The sequence below is a fragment of the Elephantulus edwardii genome, unplaced genomic scaffold (genome assembly GCF_000299155.1).
Source record: "Elephantulus edwardii isolate Elephantulus edwardi_28Jun2011 unplaced genomic scaffold, EleEdw1.0 scaffold00039, whole genome shotgun sequence".
NCBI classification, from domain to species: domain Eukaryota; kingdom Metazoa; phylum Chordata; class Mammalia; order Macroscelidea; family Macroscelididae; genus Elephantulus; species Elephantulus edwardii.
Window position 1 is genome coordinate 18,245,440 of NW_006399789.1, and position 24,753 is coordinate 18,270,192.

At 36.5% G+C, this 24,753-nt stretch overlaps 1 protein-coding gene across 1 annotated transcript in view; it reads left to right on the forward strand.

Annotated features, from left to right (window-relative positions):
* Window positions 1-24,753, forward strand: part of ARHGAP18 (Rho GTPase activating protein 18) — a 212,631-nt gene that overhangs the window by 134,760 nt on the left and 53,118 nt on the right. Inside the window, exons 5-7 of the mRNA XM_006885031.1 lie at window positions 7,189-7,367; window positions 19,970-20,135; window positions 23,227-23,318. Of these exons, the coding sequence (XP_006885093.1) occupies window positions 7,189-7,367; window positions 19,970-20,135; window positions 23,227-23,318 (437 nt within the window). The remainder of the gene's footprint in view (window positions 1-7,188; window positions 7,368-19,969; window positions 20,136-23,226; window positions 23,319-24,753) is intronic.

Genomic DNA, 24,753 nt, shown 5'->3' on the forward strand with positions numbered 1-24,753 from the left:
CTGAGTTGAATTCGACTTAAAAACACTTAACCACAGCTAATTGAGACCAGTGCTGGATTATCTAGTGGAACATTCTTCAGCTTTGCACATCACTCTTTGTCAATATGCTGTATGAAGTAACCTGAGTTTGCTGTGATGCTGAAACTTGTGCCATGGGGATATAAAATATAATGGTTTCCCATTGTGGACAGTGTTTGGTGGAGCTTCTAGTAGTAAAATAGGTTTGGAAGCAGGAGTGGCATCCACTTCCTAAATCACATGCCTCTGGAAACTCTATGAACTTGGAGAAACAATGATAGCTATGCAAAGGCATTTAATCTTTTGTTCAGACCTCGACATGATGAAAGCAACAACAACAACAACATGTAAACACTTACAATTAAGTACTGTAGAGTTTTCTTTAGTTACATGCTTTATATCAAGATAAAATTGCTGTGTGTTTCCCCAAATCTATGTACCTGCAATCATTTTAGTAACAAGGAAGTTGGCCTAGCTCACCTTGGCTTCTTAGGGTGCTGACTCATCAGAACGTTCCATGCCAATGTCAATATGCTATGGGCTTTGGAAAAGAGTGGCAATTGTTAAAGAGATATTAAGGGGAACATTGTCCTTTCTGGGCATTCTCCTTCTTTGCCAGAGATTGTGATGCAGGCTATATAAACAGAAGTTCTGGAAGACAAGTCCATTATATGAGCACTTTCAAGTTTCCCTTGCAGCAAGCAAGTGAAATGTGACAAATCGCAGCCTGCTTTACATCTGCTTTTGCTGGAATGCCATGAATGCCGTGAAGTGGGCCCAGGGCCTCAAATGAGGATAACAAGAGAATTTGTGTAAAGCCATCCAAATCAGAGAGTATTTACTACTGCAGCTGTTCTGGGCACTGCCATGCTCTTGCTCTCTCACCAGCCAGTGAATTAACCAGTGCTATGAAAACATGGCAATGTTCAGACTGAAATGTAGGGAAACATTGTCAGGAGTTCAAATAGTGAGGCTATTTCTGCTTGTAATCCAAAGATGTGGGTAACATTGTCTGTTTTCAGTGTTATCTCCACGCTTGGATGTGTATAGATATCTAACTGAAGATATTTTTTAAGTGGAAAAAAAAAGTGATAAAGTTTAATGCTACATATGTTATTCTTCACATCTCAAAGTAATTAATCCTCTGTTAAGCTTCAGTCTTAACTCTTCATCCAATTCTGCCCAAATGAAAAGTTCAGTACTTAATATAGTTACATTTGTAATACCTAAATCCATTTTTAAATCCCAGTGTTAATATATACATTCTGTTATTTCCTTTTTTTATTTCTACAGAGGAATGGGAATTCTTTTACATGATAAAATCACTTCAAGACAGTTGTGACTATCAAAGAAATTTAAGAACACTTACAACTCTTAAGTACTCTTGTATGACTATTCACTTCAGAATCAATGGACAATAAATTCTAGGGTCTATATATTTGGATTTTAACACCCCCAAAGTTTTGTTTCAATCTTGTCTGTTAATTGTTTTCTTTAAGATTAGAGAACAGTTTCATTAGGTAGCTTTATTAGCCAGTTAGTCTTGCATTTCTCTTACCTCAGTAACTCCTTACATCTGAGAAATAAGTTTTCCTATTATATTTCTTAACTGGATAAATGAATAACATCATGATAGATGGAGGAAAGACTGAAGTTGTCAAGAATTTACTTAGATACACAATCAACACCCTGGAAGGAGCAGCCATAAACCAATAGATACAGCATTGGGCAAATCTACCGTCAAGGACCTTTTTAAAGTTCTAAACAGCAAGGGTATCACTTTAAAGGCTTAGATGTACTTAACCCAGTCTGTGACCTTTTCACTTACCTCATTTGCATCTGAAGCTGGCCATTGAATAAGGAAGGCCAACTATGAATTGATCCCTTTGAGTTGTAGTGTATACCATGGGCTGCCAAAATAACACAGTGATCTCTCTTGGAGGAAGTACAGACAAAAATTGTCCTTAAAGAAAAGAATAGTGAAATACTTTTTGGTCAGATACTTCTGCCATATTATCAAGAGCAGCAAGTCCCTGGAGTAGGACTACATGCTTGGAAAAAAGTAGAAAATTGTCGAAAGGGAGGAAGACCTTAAAGAGGATAGGCTCTCACAGTCACTACAACAGTGGGCTTGAACACAGTAGAGGTAGGGAGGATGGTGCAGGGCTAGGCAATGTTCCAGTCTGTTGTACATAAAATTTCTCTGAATTACAATGGACTCTATTACACCTCACAGAAACAATTAATTGTTAACCTGGTTTATAGAACTATTGCGCTCTTATTTGGCATATTTTTTGTTATTTTCATTCATTCACTCATCTATTATGAAAATAACAAAGTGTACATTATTGAAATATCTGCCAATATTAAAAATATTTGCTATAATTTTGATGGAAATTTTGAGTCTTAAAAATATTCTGACTTAATCCTTTGCCCATTTAGCACAATTGTTTAGAGGTGGTTGTGGAATTTATTATAGTTTGGATGGATGTTGCAAAGAAAATAGAAAGTGACTTTAGAGTCATGTCCATAGACACTCAACTGCTGGGAAAAAACAGCTTCTAATTTAAGAAAATGGCTAATAAGAGGTCCTCCACCTTAAATGGTTTCCTAGGAAACTGAAGTACTTAAAACACAAACAGCATAATAAAGACAACTGAAACTGTTGACACTTTTCTAACAAAGCATAAAAGTGTGTAGGAATTATAATTTTTAAAAGCTGTTAAAGACATAGATATGACATGCATAGCAAAAATTTTTTTAAATAATAATATTGTCCAAACATGCATTCATGATACATTGAGAATTACCAATGATTAGAATATAAAAGTTGAAAATAAAGAAGAAAGATTAATACTTGAAACTTAGCTTAGGCATATGCCCAAGATTATATGATAGAATTTCATAAGACCAACAGCCTATTCATTGGAAATATCCTTTTCAACAGTGTAAATAGTGATTAAATGAATAAGTTTCATCAGGTGGAAAATCCAATTATCAACTTTACTCCATGTATGGAAATACATGATGGAAAAGCAAATTTAATCAATTAGAACAGAGCCAGGACAGACTGAGGGACCAATCATTAATTGCTCATTTTCAAGTTCAAATTGTAACTGAGTTTTTGATTCCATTCCGTTAGTCTATGTGCCTGTATTCATACCAGTACCATGCTGTTTGGTTATTACAGCTGTGTAGTAGGTTTTGAGATCAGGGAGTGCTATGTCTCCCTCTTCATTCTTGTATTTCAGAAGTTCTTTGCTTATTCAGGTCTCTTTCTTTTACATATAAACTTGCCAATTGCCTTTTCTACCTCTTTGAAAAATGAATTTGGTATCTGTATTGGGATTACATTAAACATGTAGATTTCTTTCAGAAGGATGGTCATTTTCACTATGTAGAGTCTTATCCATGAACAGTCCATATTTTCCCATTAAGTTAGGTCTCTTATTGTTTCTTGCAGTAGTAATTTACGATTTTCCTTATAAATATCATTTGTGTCTCTAGTTTATAATTGGTTATTTTAAATAACACTGTTTTCTTCGCTTTCTTTTCCATGTTTTCTTTGTTGCTATGAAGAAAGCCCACTGATTTTTGCATATTGATTTTTAATTCTGCCACTTAACTAAATTTGTCTACCAAGTCTAACACATTTTCTGTTGAATCTTTGGGATTTTCTGAGTACACTGTTACATAGTCTTCATATAGTGACAGTTTTACCATGTCTTTGTCCAGAACTCAGAAATTAACCCATCTACTTACAGTCAATTTCAATATTCAACAAGGAAATAAACTTATTAAATGGTGAAATGACAACCATGTCGATAAATAGTGCTAGCATCTACCTGCAGAAAGCTGAAACAGGATCCATATCTCACACCAAACACAAATATCAATTCCATGTGGAACTGAGACCTAAGAGTAAATCCCCAAATGATAAATATCATAAGAGACAAAAGGGAACCAAATTTAGAAGCCCTAGCCTACAGTATAAATGATTGTTTTGTACTAGCAAGCCAGAACCAACCCATAGCTGACCCTCTGCAGGTTTTCAGAGGCAGTTAATAGCACCGAAGGAGATTGCCCATCCTTCTCCCATGGAGCAGCTGGTAGATTAGAACCCTATGCCTTCAGGATTTCAGTGCATACTCTTACCACTAGGCTACCAGAGCCTATTGTTAATAGGTTTGTAAATATAACCAGAAATGCACAACCAGGAGAGAATACAATTGATGACTTTCTAAAGATTAAGTCCCTGTATACATCAAAAAGTTTTTTCCTAAAGAGAGAAAAGGAAGACTACAGATCGGGGTTGGGGGTGGGGAAGAATTGACAATGACATCTCAGACAAGGGTCTCATAATGAGATAGAATGATACCTAGTTGCAATAATGGATACAAACATAGCAACAATAGTAAGGATGGCACAGGACTGGCTAGAGTTTCATTCTGATAGATAGATAGATAGATAGATAGATAGATAGATAGATAGGTAATAGATAGATAGATAATAGATAGATAGATAATAGATAGATAGTTAGAGAGAGAGATAGGCCTTTTAGGAATTGAAACCATTAGATAGGCCTGTTATGAATTGAAACCACAGCAAAAGCATCTAACAAACACAACATTATTGTGTATATGCCATGAACTAGTTCTAGCTCTTGGCAAATTCATGTATAATGGGAACGTACTCGGTGATCTTTAAGTTTCTCTTGGCTAATTTTTTTTATAGAGTGCCCGTCCTATATTTCTAGACTTAGTGTAGAAGTTACAAAGTCTAGAAATCTGTTCAACATCATAGCAAAGTAGCAACCTTTCCCTGACAAATGGTGTTGACTATTAGGTACATTGGCCAGGGATTGTGCTTGAGATATTAAGGATGTTCAAATTTATTCTTATATTTGGAACTGATGTAGGTACATGCAGTTTACTTTCTTAATATGGAGATGCCACTAGGGCCAGCTACATAATTTGCAGAGTCCATTGCTGATTGGAAATGCACGCTCCTTAAACCAATCATTGACCTTTTTGAGTGTGGGCATGCCCATGAAGCAAACTTGAATACCCTACTTACTGATCAAATTAGATGGAGTAAGATTAGATTTACAGTTATTTCTGAGTTATATTTTGATTAGAAAAAAGACATTTGGTTTTGATGTAAATTACTCTCAGCTGATATTATTCAAAAGACAGTAGTATTGGAAGTCCTGCCCATCACAAACCTGGGCTCTTTACCTTCTGTCACCCTGTTATGAGGGAGTTAAATGGTCCATGGAAGTTTGTCTATAACTCAGAACTTCTAACTATGAATTAATGGTGTTTTCAGTTTTCCCTGTGATTGACTCTCGAGTTTTAAAAATTAGAGTTACTTTAAAAAAATAGTAGAATTCAGAAGAATTTTCAACATGGTGTTTTGAATGTATGGTTTTTTCCCCCCTTGAACAACTACAACCACCAAACCAACCTCAACTTGTTTTAATCTTCAAATGTTGACAAAAATTTGTGAAATTTGTTTTACTGTGATTATCATTATAAAAATATGTGAAACTTTTTAAAATATCAAATCTGATGTAAAATCTGTACCAGGTACCTCCAGATCAGATTCCCACAGCAATATTTTTTGGCTCTAGATCTTATTTTGGTATTTTCAACATGAAATATAGCTAGCATTCCTTAACAGAACTGTACTCTGTTTAAATGTGAGGAAATGAAATGACCTAACATTATTTTTAATTATATTTAATTACAGTTGACCTTCACTCTCCCTTTTATGCCTTCATATTAAGCAGAAGAACAAAATTAAATGTACTTATTCTCTGTAAGGTGTTTCCTTAAGGATTTGATGTCCTGTTTTGCAATGGGAGTTTTAAGAATTATGATTTCAAAGTTTCTGTGACAGAGTTATCAGTTCACCATCTCCCCTTCTGCTCTTGTCAGTTTCTGTGAATATATGTTTTTCTATTAAAATAAATACTGATTCCTAGTGAATAAGGAGTTGCACTGCCAACCTAAAAGGAGCTGGTTTGAATCCACCAGCTACTCCATGGGAGAAAGAAGGGTAAACTCTGGCAGTGTGATTTATAGCCTCTGAGAACCTGCTGGAGGATCAGCTATTAGTGGATTCTAACTCAGTGACAGTGAGAGAGGGAGATTAAAATAAAGGAAATTATTTTCCAGGAAGCCCTGATGTAATGGTTAAGCTTTTGGCCTCAAAAGTGGGTGGTTTACACTCCAGTAAGAGTGGCAAAGTTTAACAGGGCAGCAAGTAATAGATATTGGAGAGGATGTGGCGAGAAAGGAACTCTTATATATTGTTGGTAGCATTATAAAATGGTGCAACCATTCTGGAAGGCAGTTTGGCGCTTCCTCAAAAAGCTGAACATAGAAATTCTGTATAACCCAGCTATTCCACTACTTGGAATATACCCTGAGAATATGAGAACTGAGGCACAGACTGAGATTTGTACACCAATATTCATAGCAGGATTCTTCGCAATCACAGGAACATGGAAACAGCCCAAATGTCCAACCATAAGCAAATGGATTGAGAGATTATGGTACATTTACACAATGGAATACCTACTATGCAGCTGGAAGGAACAATAACTTTGTAAATTACTACCTAACTTGGGAGGAACTGGAGAGCATTATGCTGAGTGAACTAACTCAGTCCCATAAGCCTAAATATTGTGAAAAACTATTATTGTAGAATGAGAATGAGGATCCAGGAGGGTGGGAGAGGCTGGAAGCAGAGGGATGTGGATGTAATGTACAGGGGGAAGAGGGGATTAATCACTGGGTTGTACAATTTGATGGGGGGGAGGGAAATTGAAAGAATTTGTTAATATTTGTATTTGAATTTTGTAAACAAACTGGTAAAAAAAAAAGAAGAGAAAAAAAAAAGTTGGTGGTTTAAATTTGCTCAGTAGCTTGATAGGAAGGAGATCTGGTAATCTGCTCCTGTACAGATAACCACAATGAAAAACGTATGGAGACGTTCTTTCCTTCCTCATGAGGTTGTGATGAGCTCGTATTGACTTGACAATTCCCCTAAACAACTAAAGGCCAGAGATAATAGTACTCTTCCTGTAGGTTTTTACATAATTCACAAGTTATAAGTGAAAGAGAGACATAAACCATATAGGAATCTGGCGTCTCTTTTTTCTAGATCAAGCGTCTAGCCTTGCTGTTGATACAAAGGAGCTGGGACCACTGGTGCCTGAGGAACCGCCTGCTTCTGTAACAGACATCAACTTGGAGGTTTCATTTGCGGAGCAAGCTGTCAATCAGCGAGAGTGCTCAAGAGACCGGGCATTGAAGAGCAAAGGAGATGAAGCCCAGTTACTTGTATGTAACTCACTATCAAGATGTTAATAGACATTAAGTATATAATATTTTTCTTCAGCTTTTTATTTGGAAACTTTAGTAATAAGGCTGAAAGGACAAGCTTGGTGAAATTTTGTTTGTAGTACTTTGGGCTCTGTTGTAAGAAGGAGCCAGTCTTTGGAAGGAAAAGATAACCTTTCTTGGAATGGTAGAGGACTGAGCAAAAGAGGGGACAATCCTTAAAAAGAAGATTAACAGAGGGACTGTCAAAAGGAGTGTGGCAGAGATTGTGCAGATGGTACAGAATAAGACAAGGTTTTGTTCTGTTGTTCAAGAGTGGAGGAGAGTTTAGTCAACTTCACGGTATTTAGCAAGAGTTACATCAAGCAGATCGGTATGTTGAAAAAATAGTATACCAAACACCTATGCGACTTTCACACAGAGCAATTTAACTGGTTTTTTATATTCCTCACCCTTTCCTTTTTCTATGTATCTATTCTGTTTTGTGCTTCCACTTACTTTTTCCATTAAAATTTATTTGTTATGAAATCAGGTTGTTACATTTTAGAGCATATTTTCAGTCTGGATAATTCCATTCTTTTTTCTTTTAATGTCAGATGGATAATGTCTATATTGTAACAAGGTTTAAAGAGTGGCACATGTCATACTGTAGTATGAACACCCAATCATCATGCTTATGAACCGTATAAGAATCAGGATAATTCCATTCTTAATGTGATTATCTATTTCTTAACTGATTCTATATGGACTTTATCAGATATTACCAAACTATATGATATTTTTTTTAAAAAAAGGTTGTATCTCAAAAAACTACTTTATATGAGGTAATGATGTATTCTACAGAAGATGTATAATATCTAGTTTTCTTTCTCTCTTGTAATGCTAGTGATTGCTTTTTATTAAGGCTGATCCATTGATTTCTTAATTGTTACAAAATAGTGCTACTCCATTTTTCCCTCTCTTTAATTTTTTAGTTGGACCGCTTTTTAGAAAAGCTTTTGATAATTTATGATCTCTTGACTTAATTTATGAAATTTCTGACTTTTAATTTACTAAGAAAGAAAACTAAAAATTTAATTCTTCTGTTTTATTTACCAATTTTCAGAATTATTTTTATCCTTTGCAACCTTTATCAGTAAACAATAATGTTGATTTGTTTGTATAAAAATAATAAATTCACTTAAGAATTTAGATACATTTTGCATGATCATAGATAAAATTCTCCATAATTATCTTGAGTATTTTCTCCTCCAAACTTAGAATTGTCCATTTTTTCCCTCAGAAAATGATACTTTTTTACAAGAATGTAATTTTGTGATTATAATCAGACCACTAAGTACTCTTCCTTTGAGTTGATCCTTCCTTTGATGCCTCTTCAGAAGACTGAAATATAACCTTCTTCCATGCCCAAACTCTTGTTTTTCAAGAAGGCGGACGCCATAATTAGAGTATCACATAATAACTTGCTTATTCATTCATTAATGCACAGAATCTTTGGGAAAACAATGAATATATCTCAAAAGTAATACACAGTAAGGTTGCTGTTTAGGTTGCTGGATGCTCTGGGATTAAGCCACCAAGTGGCTCTCTGTGGTTTTACTGACTGCATACCTGGTTGGGCTAGTTTATTTCATTCTATTCTTAGTTTAGAGAGGTTGCTTTTTTGAAACATAATTAGCCTTTTCAATATTTATACGGTTTAAAAGTCAAATAAAAATCAAGTTTTACTAAAGTCTAGATTCTGTCCTTTAGTTACCTTCCTTTTCCTTACAGTAACTTTTTTTTTAATAGTTTACTCTTCTATTCCTGGATAAGCAGTACTCCATTAAAAAACTTTTTTCCACCTTAATAGTTTTGAGCTAACAGTACATCACTCCATGATAGTGTGTGGAAATGTTTCTCATTTCTTTTTATAAATATATTTCATTCTAAAAGTGTATATTTAACCTGTACCCTAATGATGAATGCTTGGATTATTTTCAGAGTTTATTATATATTTTAGAATATGTTTTCTACTTAGTGAAAAGAAAAAGGAACATGTATCTTTTGACCTAAAGAGATAGTACCTCCCCTCAGATAATCTTTAGTAAGACAGTCTTCAGAAATGACACTAAGTCACCATAAAGTCAAGAGTTTAAATTATAGTCTTGTCTGATTAAGCAAAATGAAGATTTATTCACTTCCAAGTTGATGAAAACCACTGAGTGAAATACAAATTAATCCTTACTTGAGAGGCTTGAAACAAATACTTCCTCTGTCACTTTGTTTGCTGTTTGCCGGCGTTCTTGTTTTGTGGATGTTGGGGCCAAGTTTAAAATTGCCTCCTCAATTTCATCCTTCTATTCCATATTTGCTGTGTGCCTGGCTTATAGCTAACTTTCCTGTTAAGTCTTTCCTGATTTTGTGCAATCGTCTTTAAAACTCTTGGATACAATACTTTGGGAAATTATCATTAATCCATGTATTTGGTTTTTATGCACATCTCATCTTTAAGCATGCCTTGTTTGATTGCACTTCACTTTATTGCAGTTTTAGACACTGATTTTTAAAGGTTGAAAATCTGTGGGAATACTGCGTCAAACATGTGTGTTGGTGCCATGTTTTAACAGCATGTGTTTAGTCCTGTCTCAGTGTCATATGATGGTAATTCTCAGAGTATTTAAACTCTAAGATACTGCTATGAAGTTCTGGTGGCTGAGTGGGTAAGTAGTTGTACTTATAACTGAAAGACCATCAGTTCAAATCCACTAGATTCTCCTTGGGGGAAAGATGGGCCGTTTCATCCCATGTGATGTGCCCTCTGAAAACCTGCTGGAGTCTATTCTGACTCAAAGCACATTACAACATTATTAGAATAGACCATAGTGTACATACAACTTTTATATACATTATAAACCAAAAAAATAAATTGGAAACAAAAAAAAAAGTTAAGCGACTTGCTTTATTGTAGTATTTGCTTATTTGTATTGGGCTGGAATTGATTCTGAAATAGCTCCTGGCTATGCCTGCATACAGCCATTTATTGTCTTCCAAAAATCAGGGACTTATTGCATATTTTTCTGCCCAGTCTTTTTAGCACGGATGAAGCGAAGGTTTATACTCATCAGTTAGTAGAAACTGTCTAAGCAAATAAACCCAGAAACTGCACTGTTACTCTGTGCTCCTTTGCATCTATAAGTGGGTTGTTGTTGTTGTATATGGTAGAGTTGGAACCGACCCATAGCTGGCCCTCAGGTGAGCTTTCAGAGGCAGTTAATTGCACGGGCCTCTGGAGCAACTGGTGGCCTCAAACCCCATGTCTCCATGATTGCAGTGCAACTTCTTGCCACTAGGCCATGAGAACTCCCTTATAAATGGGTGTTACCTCTAGGTGATGCCTTGCTATTTCTTGACTACTTGATCTTACAGTATTCACTCACTCCTTCATTCACTGCTATCAAGTCAGCTGTCCCTCGAGTGTGTTCAAGAAGCTGTAAATCAGACAGGAATAATTGCCATCTTTCCACTGAGGAGCAACTGGTGGGTTTGAACTTCCAGAAAGGCACCCCCTTTCGGTTAGCAGTATGATTCCCTACGGAGTAGGCCCTGAGCTCTAGGATTCTTAATAGTCTCTCATAGTCGATTTATATTTCCTCTCTTAAACTTTGAGGTCAGTTTTTAGAACCTTGTTCTAAAGGTTTTAAAAGTATAAAATATGGCCAAGGTATAAGATAGACTGTCAGCTGAAAAGGTAACAATTTATTGTACACTCATTACATCCAAGAAATTATGCTTTGTGGCTGTGTCATGTCTTCATTAAAGAATCTCAATAAGGTAAATCTTTTTTAGTTCCACTACTCAACTACTAAGCCACAGGCTGACCCTCTTGGCGGGTTTGCATTCACATCTTTGAGAGAAACATAGACAGTCTCCTCCCATGTAATTTACAGCCTCAGAAACCCAGTGGAGAGTCAAATATGAAAGAGTTCTGGTTCAATGGCAATGAGTTGATTCATAGGAAAAAAAGAAGTTGGACAGGTTACATGATTGACTTTGGTGAGCACTAGCAAAGCCCGAGTTTCCCCCAGGAGACCCATGTTGATTCTATTTAATGTATCTTAAAAAATATGTGTATTTGATTTAGGTGTGAATACAAGTCCTTATCTTCAAGCTACTGACAACTTGGTTAGGAAAGCTTGAGGTGCTAAATATAAATGTTATATAAATAAGACTCTGATGCTAGATCCAACATATAGAATAGAAACAATAATACTTCATTAGAGCTTTATTCAGGAATTTATGACATTGGCTTTGAAATAATAGCTATGTTGTTGTTACGTGCTCTCAAGTTGACTATGACTCATAGTGACCTTCTGCACAATAGCTCTGAACTCTGCTCTATCCTGAGCCAATCTCACTGTCTTGACACATCTACCCTCATTACCCCAGTTACTGTGTCAATCCATGTCATCTGGAGTCTTCCTCTCCTCCACTGTACTTCCACTCTTCCAAGCATAATAAACTTCTCCAAAGATTGGTCCCCCCTGGCTACATGCCCAAACAATGTGAAACACAGCTCCAAAATCCTTGCCTCCAAGAAGCGGCTTGGTTTCACCCTCTCTAGGACAGACCTATTAGTTCTTTTGGCAATCCACATATATCCACAGTATGTTCAGTAATCTTCTCCAGCACCAAAAATCAAAGGCATCCATTCTTCTTCTGTCATCCTTGTTCATTGTCCAGCTATCAGATGGATAGCAAGTAATTGTGAATACCATGTCCTAGATCAAGTGCACTTTAGTCTCTAGACTGACATTCTTGTTTTTTAGCAATAAAGAGAGGTACTTGACAGCAGATTTTCCTAATGCAATTTATCTTTTGCTAGGTCAATATTTAGATCCATGCATATATTTAAATTCTTAGAATTGCCAGCTGGCCAACTGACTGGAAAAGATCAATATTTGTTCCAATTCCAAAAAAGGTGACCCAACAGAATGTGGAAATTATCAAACAATATCATTAATATCACATGCAAGCAAGATTCTGCTGAAAATTATCCAAAAATATTTGGAACAATATGTCAACAGAGAACTGCCAGATACGCAAGCTGGATTTAGAAGAGGTCGTGGTACTAGTGATATTATAGCTAATGTCAGATGGGTCTTGGGCAGATAGCAGAGAATACCAGAAGAATGTCTATCTGTGCTTCATTGACTGTGCAAAGGCTTTTGGTTGTGTGGATCACAACAAGCTATGGCTGACTCGGAGAAGAATGGAAATCCCAGAACATTTGATTGTGCTAATGCAAAACCTGAAGCGCTTGCTGCTGAGGGTCAGGGACTGCAGCCTTCAATATGGATTGAGGCTCAATGTCAAGAAGACAAAGATTCTCACCACTGCACCAATTGGCAGTATCCGGATGGATGGTGAAGAGATTGAGATTGTTCACAATCTCACAATCTCAGTGAGTTGCAAGTGACTTGACGGCACATAACAACAACAATGTGAAACCTATACTTGGACCAAGAGGCAGTCCTCAGAACAGAGCAAGGAGACACTACATGGTTCAAAATCAAGAAGGGGCCCATCAGGGATGTGTTTTGTCTCCATACCTTTTCAATCTGTATGCAAAATAGATTATCGAGACGCTGGGCTCTACAAGGAGGAATGTGGCATTAGGATTAGTGGAAGAATCATCAACAACCTGCATTATGTGGATGACACAACCCTGCTTGCTGAAACTGAGGAGGAACTGAAGTGCTTGCTGCAGAAGGTCAAGGACTGCAGCCTTTAATATGGATTGAAGCTGAGCATGAAGAAAACAAAGATTCTCACCACTGGGACAATTGGCAGCATCAGTATGTATGGTGAAGAGATTGAGATAGTTAACAGTTTTAATTTACTTGGTTCCACAGTCAACCTTCTTGGTACCAGCAGCCAGGAAATCAGAAGACAAATTGCATTCGGAAAGTCAGCTGTGAGGGACCTCTCAAGAGTACTGAAGAGCAATGACATAAGGCTGGAGACTAAAGTGCGCCTGATCCAGGCTATAGTCTTAGTAATTATGTGCTATACATCGGAGAGTTGGACAGTGACTAGGGATGATAGAAAGAGAACTGATGCCTTTGAGCTGTGGTGCTGGAGAAGAGTGTTGAATATAACATGGACCTGCTAGGAGAACAAACAGGTTTGTCCTGGTCCTTGGAGAGGGACATCATGCTTGGGAGAGTTAAGGGACAGCACAGGACAGGAAGACCCTCAATGAGATCGAACAATTTTGTGAGTGGAGTGATGGGAATGAGTGTTTTTGAGATGGTGAGGTTGGCACAGGATAGAAAGGCATTTAGAGTTCTTGTATGAATCTTGTATGAATCGCAAGCGACTTGATGGCACATAACAACAATAACATCAGAGTCTTGCTGAATTATTTTTATTTAAGGAAGGTTATATTTCCCAGTAAGACTTTCTTACATCAGGGCCACTGATACTAAAGTCCACAGTGTAGACCTGGAGGTATAAGCTGAGGGTGGCTAAAGAAGAGAATACTTAAATAATAAGCAGAAGGACAGTTAAAGAAATGGTGGTTCAGGATTAAGGGACAAGAGAAAAAAAATATAATACACATATTTATACTTTTAAAAAATATAAATGAGAAAATTTGAAAAGTTGCTAAAAAGCTTTAGTTGTCTGGTGTCATCTTCATTCTGCAGAAAATATTTTGATAAAACATTTTACACATGGAAGAGCTTAGATAAGAAATTAGTTTTCTAGAGGATGAGACGAAGAAATAATCTGTAGATATTAGTCTGTTAAGAGTGAATTATCTTGCTTTTCAAGTTCAAGCTAGAGTGATTGCATCAATGAAATTAGAATGAAAAGTTCCTCATGATTGATCATGTCCCTAAGGGGCACCTCTCACGCTGCAGGTCTAAGGGAGGTGCAATTACTGAGCGCTTCTGTTGACTGTTTGATTGTATAGTAAAGACCATGTTCTAGGTCCTCCCCAGCAGTGTCCACCCTGTCTCATCAAAGCTCGCACCTTGGGCTGCAGAGAAGCAAGAGGGGAAGTGACTGCCTGGAGTCTGTCCCTGTGTTTGAGTTTTCCCCAATGAAGCAAACCGACTTAGGTTAATGACCTTATATATTTATTTCCTATTCAAATGTTTATCTCACTTTAAAAAAAAAACTAAACCAATTTTTCAAAACTTAAGGAGCTTTCCTCTTGTTGAAATTGCACTGCCTTCTCTGAACCAGCAAACGGAACCATCCGGCCTATTAACTAACCAAAAATGACAGGAAGCTTCATAAATATTTAAACCTGCTGCTATGAATTAAACATTGGGATAAAGAACAAACACCTTTCATTAAGAACAGTGTTAAAATAAATAAATAAGTGCAGCTCGTGACATGTCTTGATGGGTAAATCAAATGTTTGAACTAATGATATTTCAGGTTTCTCTAACTATGTACCTGGGGTAATACTTAAAACAATTGCATTTACATGTTTGCTTTCTTGTAGCAAAATGAATTTATTCTAATAATATAGTATTCTTTTTTGTTTAAAAATAAATGGTCCATTAATAGTCTTCAGCCGTTCAGAAAACAAAGCCATTATCAGGACCATGGAAACAGGACAGAGAAAAAAAGAGACCAGTTTTGAGTGAATTTAAGTGCAAATCTCAGTAGAAATCCCAAGTAATGAGAAGGAGCATCTAGACAGTACTTGCTACCCTGCTGAGTTTTGACTCTTGTGTGTACACCCTTAAAGTGTGTGTGTGTGTGTGTGTGTGTGTGTGTGTGTGTGTGTGTGTATGTGTGTCTTTTCATTGTGGCATGCCTGGTCTGAGTTACATCAAGGTTACAGATACATTCAGACTTAACTCTTTTTTTTGTGGGGGCTCACAGCTCCACGTAGACCCCCCATCATCTCAGATTCTCTTCCCTTCCTGTTATGCTGCACTAGGAAGCATGTATTAGAAGAGAACAGCTGCTCAATTTAGAATTCAGAAATCCTAAATATACATACTCATTATATCACTGGCCACATGGCCGTGTTGAAGTCTCCTAACTTTAATGAGATTCGGTTTCCCTACCTAGAACATGACAAAATTATTCTTACTTTCTTGGGATTTTTAGAAACTGTAAGCCCTGATCAAATATAACAAATATAAGTGTTACCCTTACTCCTTTTTTCTTACTATGCCATAATATTTAGAAGAAAACAAAAACCATGAATAATGTCAGTATCCTTTTTCATCATTTGGATCAGAGTGGTTTGTTTCACTGAAATCTGAGAATTCTTTTTTAAATTATGCAAATATGTACAATATGTACATGTAAATACATATAAAATGTTTTATATGTATAAAACAATAATATGCAGCCCTTTACGAATACCTACAATGTTGCTATTTGGTATTTATCACAACTTTGGAAGATAGATTTTTCTTAGGATTTCCATTTTATAGACCAAAAGGCTAAGGCTCAGAAGGTGATGTAATTTGCCAAAAGTCACAAAGTGAGTGCAGATGGAATTTTCTAGCAATAATCTGGCTCCATATTGTCATACTCTGTAAGGTTCCACTCTCTGTAAGGTTGTTGTTGTTCGGTGCCGATGAGATAACCACAAATCTTAGCAACCCTATGAACACCAGATTGTACCGTTAGCCTATCCTTTGCCATCCGCATGATGGTTGCAGGCACCGTGTCAATCCATCTTATTGAGGTTCTTCGCCTTCTACTTTCTATACAAGTCTTTCTCCTGACAGTAGCCCAAAGTTTGTGAAGTATGTGAAGCGTCACCATCTCTGCCTCCACCCTGTTGGATTTGTTTGTTCTTTTTTTAATCCATGAGATCATCAATACTCTACCAGTACCACAATTCAAAAGCATCAAGTGTTCTTTGGTCTCCTCTATTTACTATCTAATGTTCACACATAGAAAACGCCATGGCTTGGGTTAGGCACCACTTGGTCTTTAAACTGTCGTCTTTGCTCTTCAACACTTTCAAAGAGGTCCTTGACAGAGATTGGCTTCATTCTGATGTCTTGAGTGCTGCTTCCAAGGGTATTGTGGATTCAAAGAAAGTGAAATAATTGACAACTTCAGTCATTTCTCCATCTTTCTTGATGTTTCCTATCTGTCCAGCTTTAAAGATTTTTGTTTTCTTGATGTTCAAATAAAATCTATATTGAAGTCTTCCGTTTCTCTAAACAAGGTTGTGTTATCTGCATAGGAAAGATTGTTGATAAGTCTTTTTATAATCCTGATGCCACATTATTCTTCATGTAGTACAATCTCTTAAATTATTTGCACAACATACATATTCAGTATGCATAGAGAAAGTATTCAACCCTTACTCAAAACATTTTAAATCATGTACCTTTGTTCTGTTGGGATGACTTCTTTTTGGTCTTCATACAGGTTTCAAATGAACACACTTGAGTGTTCTGGAATTCATTGTTTGTAATGTGCCATAGAGGCCATTAGCACCTATGATGAGCGTTTACTTAGGCTATCTCTTCATTTATCTCTACTGCTGTGTTAAAGAGGAGAAATGTACTAACAAAGAATTAAAGAAAACTTTTCTTCCTTTAGTGAATGTGGAGGTCCTTTCCTGAAATTCAGTTGGTTTTAAAGGAATTATCTATTTAATAGCAGGTGTGGCATCCACTTCCTACCAACCTGCCTCTGGAAACTATGAACTTTGATAAGTGGCGATAGTTATAGAAAGGCTTCAGGCCTTTTGTTCATAGGGTCACTATGAGTCGTGCTCAACTCGACAGCAATCATCAACAACAACAACGTGTCTTAGTGCAGGACAGTGACTCTTAAAACATTTTCATCTCAGGAACCCCTCAGGTCCTGAAAATTTAAGAACCTAAAAAAATGTATTAATCCATGCAAATGAACAATAATACAGCTGACACAAATACCATTTCACAACTGTGTAATGTTTGGTCTTAATAGTTAGCTTGACTACTTGTCACCACTCCTGCACTCGTGTACCTTTGGAAAATCCATTGACCACATTAGATAAAAATGAGAATGGAAAAGGAAACTAATGCCATAATATTAGTGCTATACTGCATACTGCTACTAACCAAAAAGTTAGCAGTTCAGACCCACAGCTGCTTCAGGGGAAAGGGAGAGGATAGGAAAGATTTAGAGCTTTGGAAATGTGATGAGTCAGCAGTGGGTTTGTTTTTGGTGAGTATTATCAAGGTAGATTTACCTGTAGGACTTCCAGAAAGGTTTTTGGATAACCCCTTCAAGGGCCCCTGACTCACATTTTGAGTTCTGTTGCTGTTGAGCACGCCTCTGGCTCTGGCATGTAGTCCGTGAAGTATTAATGATAGCATGCAAAATTGGCAAAGCAAAGAGAATAAAAGGACTCATTTTAACATTCATAGTCCTTACATAAAATGAGGAATCCAAAAGATACCAGTATGATGGTGTAATCTTCCTCAAATTCTCAGTGATTATTCTTTGTTTTAGTAGTGTTTAAACTCAGTTATGACTGTAATTTCTATTAAACATTGGGGGGGAACCCCCCATTCTTTTGTTTCCAGCACGTTGTGATTTGTATTCTTATATTTCTCATAAAAAGAGATTATAGAATGAATAGGTGAACACTGAAGAAGGCAAACAGAAGAAACCCACACCTATATATAAACAAATAAAAAATAATAGTCTTTCCCCATCCTTCTAAGATAGGAAGCAAGACCAGTAACTAAACCATAGTTCACATGTAGAAAATCATGATCACACAGGACTTTGAACCTAAGATTATTGTGTGGACTCTATCACATGTCCCCCTGGGCAGTACAGATTTGAAGATAGATGTTTTCTTTTTTTACCTTTACTCTGTCCTTAAGTCGTATGTTTGCATTAGCTGAGATGTTGTGATGTGCTGTCAAGTCAGAACTGACTCATTGCTGACCCTCCAGTGGGTTTTCTGAGGCTGTAAAATGGACCAGGGAGCAGCTGGTGGATTCAAACTCCTGCCTTTGGGTTGATGGTGCACCTCCTTACCATCAGACCACCAAAGTTTTGTGTGTCTGCGTCACAAGAGATTAAAAAGAAAGAAACTTCCCCCCCCCCTTCTCCTTTTGATGTTTCTCTCTCTTCTTCCTCTTTCCCATCTTTGTCATCGTCTGTGCATGACTGCTAATCTTCCTTGGTTCTTTGGTTCTTGAAAGTCAGTGAACTAGGGTCTTTTTCATTAGTATTAGTGCAGTGGACTTGATGGTACCTAAAAACAACAAAACTATTCTCAAATTCTTTGGTATAAACATGTCTAGTCCAGACAGAGGTATACTATGGACCCTAAGGCCACAGGTTATTGGCAGTTTGAATCCACCATCTACTCACTTTGTGTGACATAAATTAAAATCCCTTTAAGTTCCATTTACAGCCTTGGAAACTCAATGGATATGAGTTTTGAATCAATTCTGACTTGACAGCAATTAATTTGTATTTCTGAGTTTGACTACAAGGTTGAGTGGATTCAAATGTTTATCCAATTTCAGATGGGGATTCTTGAATGTTCCATAAATTTATACCAGCATTACAAACTTTTTTGTACAAACTCTTTACATTACAAACTCTTTGTAACAGCATTGGGATTAATTCTGACAAGAGAAATCCAGCTCTAGTTTTCTTTGCCACCTATTCTGAGTGTAACTTCTCCTTTCATTAAAAAAAGAGGGTGGGGTGTACTCTTTTTTAAATTATTTTTTAGTTATTTTTAAAATTTTTTTTATTATTAATTTCAGTGAAAATTTACAGACTTTGAATTTCCTTCATTCATTGTTGCACTTTTCTCCTTGCCCCTTACTCTCCAATACACTCTTTTTTCTTTGAAAAGTAAAAGAGAAATTCTTTCATTGTTTTACAGTGCCTCCCCCCAGGTCCACTCCACTATGCAGCCTTCATTCTAGACTCCTGTCATGACAAAAATACCTAATCACATATCCCTTTTAAACAGTTTTCTCCCTCATCTGTTTCAATGCAGTATACATTATTTACCCATCTTTCTCAGTCTCCCCCCAAACTGACGTCAGTCTTGTTTTACCACAGTGGCACCATTCAGTATTTGTCCTTTTTTGACTGAGATATTTCACTCAGCGTAATGCCCTCCAGGGTTACCTATTTTGAATACTATTCCATGAGTTCTTGTTTTTCAATGCAGTGTAGTATTCCATTGTGTGAATATACCACAGTTTCTCTATCCATTCATTTGTTGATGGGCACTTAGGTTGTTTCCAACTCCTTGCTATTGTGAACAAAGCCACGATAAACATGGGTGTGCATATATCTGCTTGGGTATCAGTTATGGTCTCTTTGGGGTATATTCTCAGTAGTGGAATTGCTGGGTCAAATGGTATCTCTATTTGCAATTTTTTGAGAAAGCGCCATACCGCCTTCCACAGTGGTTGCACCATTTTAAACTCCCACCAACAGTGAATAAGGGTTCCAGTTTCTCCACAATCTTGCCAATATTTGTTGCTTGCTGTTCTGTTAAATTTTTATATTCTTACTGGGGTGAAATGAAATCTCATAGTTGTTCTGAGTGAGGTGGATTCTGTAAACCTTTATTATATTAATGATGTTTTTGTCAGAGTTTCAGATTGCCAAAAGACAAAACGGGTACCACAAGAATCGGTGACCTGGCGCCCCAGGACATGAAGAAAGTTTACCATTTAGCTCTAATTGAGTTGACTGCCCTCTATGATGTACTGGGTGTTGAACTGAAACAAGAAAAAGCTGTGAAAATCAAGACAAAAGGTAATCTTGCAATGAAAACTGGTCTGCTAACATAGAAAGGATGGGCTTGGATTTTGTCCATAGTCTTGGAAGTTGAAAATATCCACAGAATAAACAAACCTTTGGAACATCTAAATCTCTGATACAAAAATTATTTAAGTGTAATGGGACATATTTATCTGAGGAAAAACATTAAATTCAAGTTGACAAAACTAAGGGAAATCATTTTATCCACTAATGATTTTTTCCCTTTTTGACTTTATTTTTTAAAATAAAATTTTTATTTTCTACTGTAAAAAAAAATGTAACTAGATGAAAGCACACATCAACTAGACTGTAGAAGAGAAAGAATAATAAAAATCTAATTCCTGTGGAAGTAAATTCCAAGACTATTCTTAGCTCACATGTTTTCTCCACTGAAAAGCATATAATTTAAAAAGATCTAGTTAATTTCTTTTCAAAATCAGATCTTAAGAAATGACTTTCAGATGTTGAACCTGGATGATTACTTTTGTTTGTTCATCTGGAAGGAGATTCAGCTAATGGGTAGTCTTTTCATTTGTTCAACCATCATCAACTTTGTCTTGCAAATACATCCTGTACTCTACTAAGAACATGCTGTTGTGGTACACAACACCATTAAGTTGTTCTCATTATGAGTTGGTGTCATTTTGACTTTATGGAGAGCTTGCTTTATCCAGAATACATCTTTTGAAATATGATAAAAGGACAAACACCAGTTCATTTTTGGCTTTCCTAGATTATATTGGCTCCAAAATCCAAATAATTCTCTGTAGACAAAGTTTTACTGTTTAGAAATCTCTGTCCTCTTGCTTAACCTTGAAGATATATCTCCTAAAGAGAAACCAAGAGAATTGTTAGGTTGCTATGGTAACCTTAGCAAAGATAAGCATTTGCTTGATTTGTGTTTTAGAGGTAATTTCTCTGTAATGCCAACGTGTGCCTTCCCCTAGGTCTTCTGCTCTGTGCTGAGCTCCATAGTGTCTTTGTGTGTGCTCAGGTCCTTTGAGTGGTTTTTCCACACTCCATTATGTGTAATGATGAGTTCAGGTGCCTTTTTTGAAGGCCATGACAAAACCCTTTCCAAATATAAAATAAAGGTATTTATTGACTCATTGCTTAAAAGAGGTGTTGTATTTTTTTTTTAAATGTTATCTTTTAGTATTTCATCTGAGAGAGAAATGCTGTTGTTATTGTGGTTGTTGTGTACCATAGTGTCAGGACCAATCCATAACTGACCCTCCAGTGGGTTTTCAGAAGCATTTAATTGCCTGAGAGGAGATTGCCCATCCTCCCACGGAGTAGCTGCTGGACTTGAACTGTGTGCCTTTGGGATTGCAGCAGATCTTCTTGCCACTAGACTACCAGAGCTAAGAAAGAAATACCAAGTCATTTTTATTAAGTGTATCACTGTTAATAGAATAGATTTCCCCTGTCTTTTATGGATATGTATTTTAGCCAATATATTTATCTTATACATTTCTAGCATTCTTGAGGATTATATCTTCTCTTCTATGCTGTTATTGGCATTCTTTTAAATGATAACGTGATTGTCAAGATTTCTAATATGTAGTCTCATATAATAAGATGATTTCCTTTCCTAGGATTGCTATTGATTTGTACATCTAACCTATTAATGTTTGTTGTAGAGAAAATATTCATTGTCACTTCTATGCTCAGGAATAGAAATGGAATAGGTGTAGTGGTAGAAACTTTGCTCATACCAAACTCAAGGAATATGATTTTCATTTAGAACAGTCATAATTTTTTATCTTCCATTGCTTATGGATTTAATAACAATTATGTAAAAATGCAGATTTAAGTTAAAACAATATGATGCCTACGGTAACTTTGGGGCACTTTGGTGGCTTAGTGATAAGAAGTTTCAATGCCAACCCAAAGGTCATGTTTACAATGTATCAACTGTTCTGCAGGAGAAGACAACTGTCTCCTCTTGTGCACTTTACTGCTTCTGAAAACCCCATGGAGTCAGTTCTAACTTGACGGTATACAAAACAACTACTATAATTGTTTAAAAAAAGCAGTTACAGAACAAGATTATAATGTTGACAGATTTCTCAAAAAGCAGATGTTTGGTTAATGTATTTTGTTATGTGTAATTTCAATGTGGGAAAAATACGTGGTATTGATTTAGGTTAAGACTTTTAATTTGATTATATTTTTTAATGAATATACCAGGGACTGCTAAGAAAACTAACAGGTCCATTCTAGAGAGGGCTAAACCAGGCTGCTCCTTGGAGGCAAGGATTCTGAAGCTTCGTCTGACATACATTGGACAAGTTGCAAGGAGGAACCAATCCTTGGAGAAGGACATCATGCTTGGGGGGTTGAGGGACAGTACAGGAGGGGAAGACCTTCTATGAGGTGGATTGATTCCACGATTGGGGTAGTTGTGTCACAGACAGTGAGATTGGCACAGGATAGAGCAGGGTTTAGGGCTGTTGTACATAAGGTCACTATGAGTTGCAGGTGACTCGACAGCACATAACAACAACAACATGTACTCCCACAGCCTACTATCTTTGGTGTGGCCATTTACACTGTGTTAATTATTTTAGTGTTTATTTGCTATCAGTTGTTTGCTTGTCTTTTCTTGCTGTACTGCCCTGTAACCCTAAACCAAACACACTGAGTCACTTCCAACTTTGACAGGGCCAGAGTTTTTCTTTGAGCTTTTTTTCATAACAGCTTCCAGACAGCATCATTCACTGAGTAGGTTTTCAATACATACGCATTTGACTGAATTATCATGTAAGAAATCTTAAGCTTTAAAAGAATGGGAAAGGAGAAATCACAGGGTCACACAATTTGATGGGTGCAGGGAAGGGGTAAAGGAAATGGGAAAGATTCATCAGGGACACGAACAGCCAGGCTAATGATGGGCACAATTCAATGAGGGTTGGTGCTATAAAACACACTGTATGGGCATGATTATGTGAAACACAATATGAATAAAGGAAAGTGTGAAACACAATGTATACAAATTTTGCATGCAAGCAATCTAAAATAGAAATTTTGTTTATACTTCATGACTAGAAGGAAATGAAGCAATTTTATTTCCTCTTTGTAGATTCTGGCCTCTTTGGTGTTCCATTGACAGTATTGCTAGAGCAAGATCAGAGAAAAGTACCAGGAACTCGAATACCCTTGATCTTTCAAAAAGTAAGTAGGTTGGAGTGTTTAGCTAATAGAGGTTCTTGAGTCAGGTTTTTGGTGGTTTTTATATTGGGTTTGTTTTGGGGTTTTTTTTGTTTGTTTGTTTTAATACATTCCTACTATCACAATATAGTTTTCTACTTTATATGCTCTTTTATTTTGTACTTTGATTTTCTATTCAGGAAACAAATTTGTTTCAAGGGCTCATAATTTTTATTTCATGGTGATGTTCTCTATGCTATTACTTTAACTGTGATTACCTGGCATCATTTTCCTGCCTTATATTAGCTGGCTTTGTATAATTGAGATTTCAGTTCTATAATACATGGTAGAGGGAACCGCTTATAAATTTCGAGGGAATTGAAGCCTCATGAATATTTTATGCCTCTATGTATTTCCTGAGCTTTCCTATTTACAGCAAGGATGTCCAATTTAATTTACCAGGGCTGACTTCCAAAGTAGGTAAAGAAACCATAAAATAGAATTAGAAAATGATTGCTAAACTATTGAGTCACTTGTATAGTCAACATTCAATTATTCATAAGGAGATTATCCATGGTAATATAAACATTTCAGTCCAACCTCTGAGTTATCTTTGTTGGGAACAGATTATATGTGATAATAACCAACCAGTGCACAGCAAGAAAAGCAGTTTGCTTCCCTCTCCTCATGACTTCTAGAATTAAATAGGTCGTGAACTGACATCTGAAATTTCTAGAGATCGCAAGCATGAGCATGGGGAACTTTGAAGGTTGATTGGTGTCCAAACTCAAGATCTCAGCAAAGTTAAATGAGTGGAAACAATCCTTTTGTCTCCTTGTAAAGTTTATTGTTAAGTGTTTTTAAATTATATCTGACCCATAGCTGACTCTGGAGGGTTTTCAGGGGCATGGGAGAATACTCATCTTTCTCCTGTGGAGCAGCTGGTTGATTTGAACTGTGCACTTTTGAGTTGGGAGTACAACTCCTTGACACTAGGCCATCAGAGCCCTGGCCCTGTGAAATCATCCTCTCTGAAATCCTTTGGTGTTTTCTTCAAATGATATCTTGATCATTTGAGTCATTTAAGTCAGTTATCTTGGAGTTATCCTTGGCTGCCTCTAACGTTTGGTTATGTTAACCCAACAACTAATGTATTTATAGTTTTGTAGTATCTATAGTTGTCTTCTTCATGCATATGGTCTTCTTGATTGTCCAGAATAATTTTGGCATGACTGTTAGTATTGAATGTTGGATAATTTCTCAATATTTCTGAATTGCAGGTTCCTTGCCTTTAAAATAAATTGAGAAATACTTATTTTGGGGGTGAATTCGGTTGTAAATCAGGCTGCATCTAATTTCCTTACTGTTGGTTTTACTTTTCAAACCTTCTTGTGTCTCCTGAGTCAATGTCTTTGAACTTTTTTTGGGAAGAAATGAATTTTTTTTATTTTCCTTATTA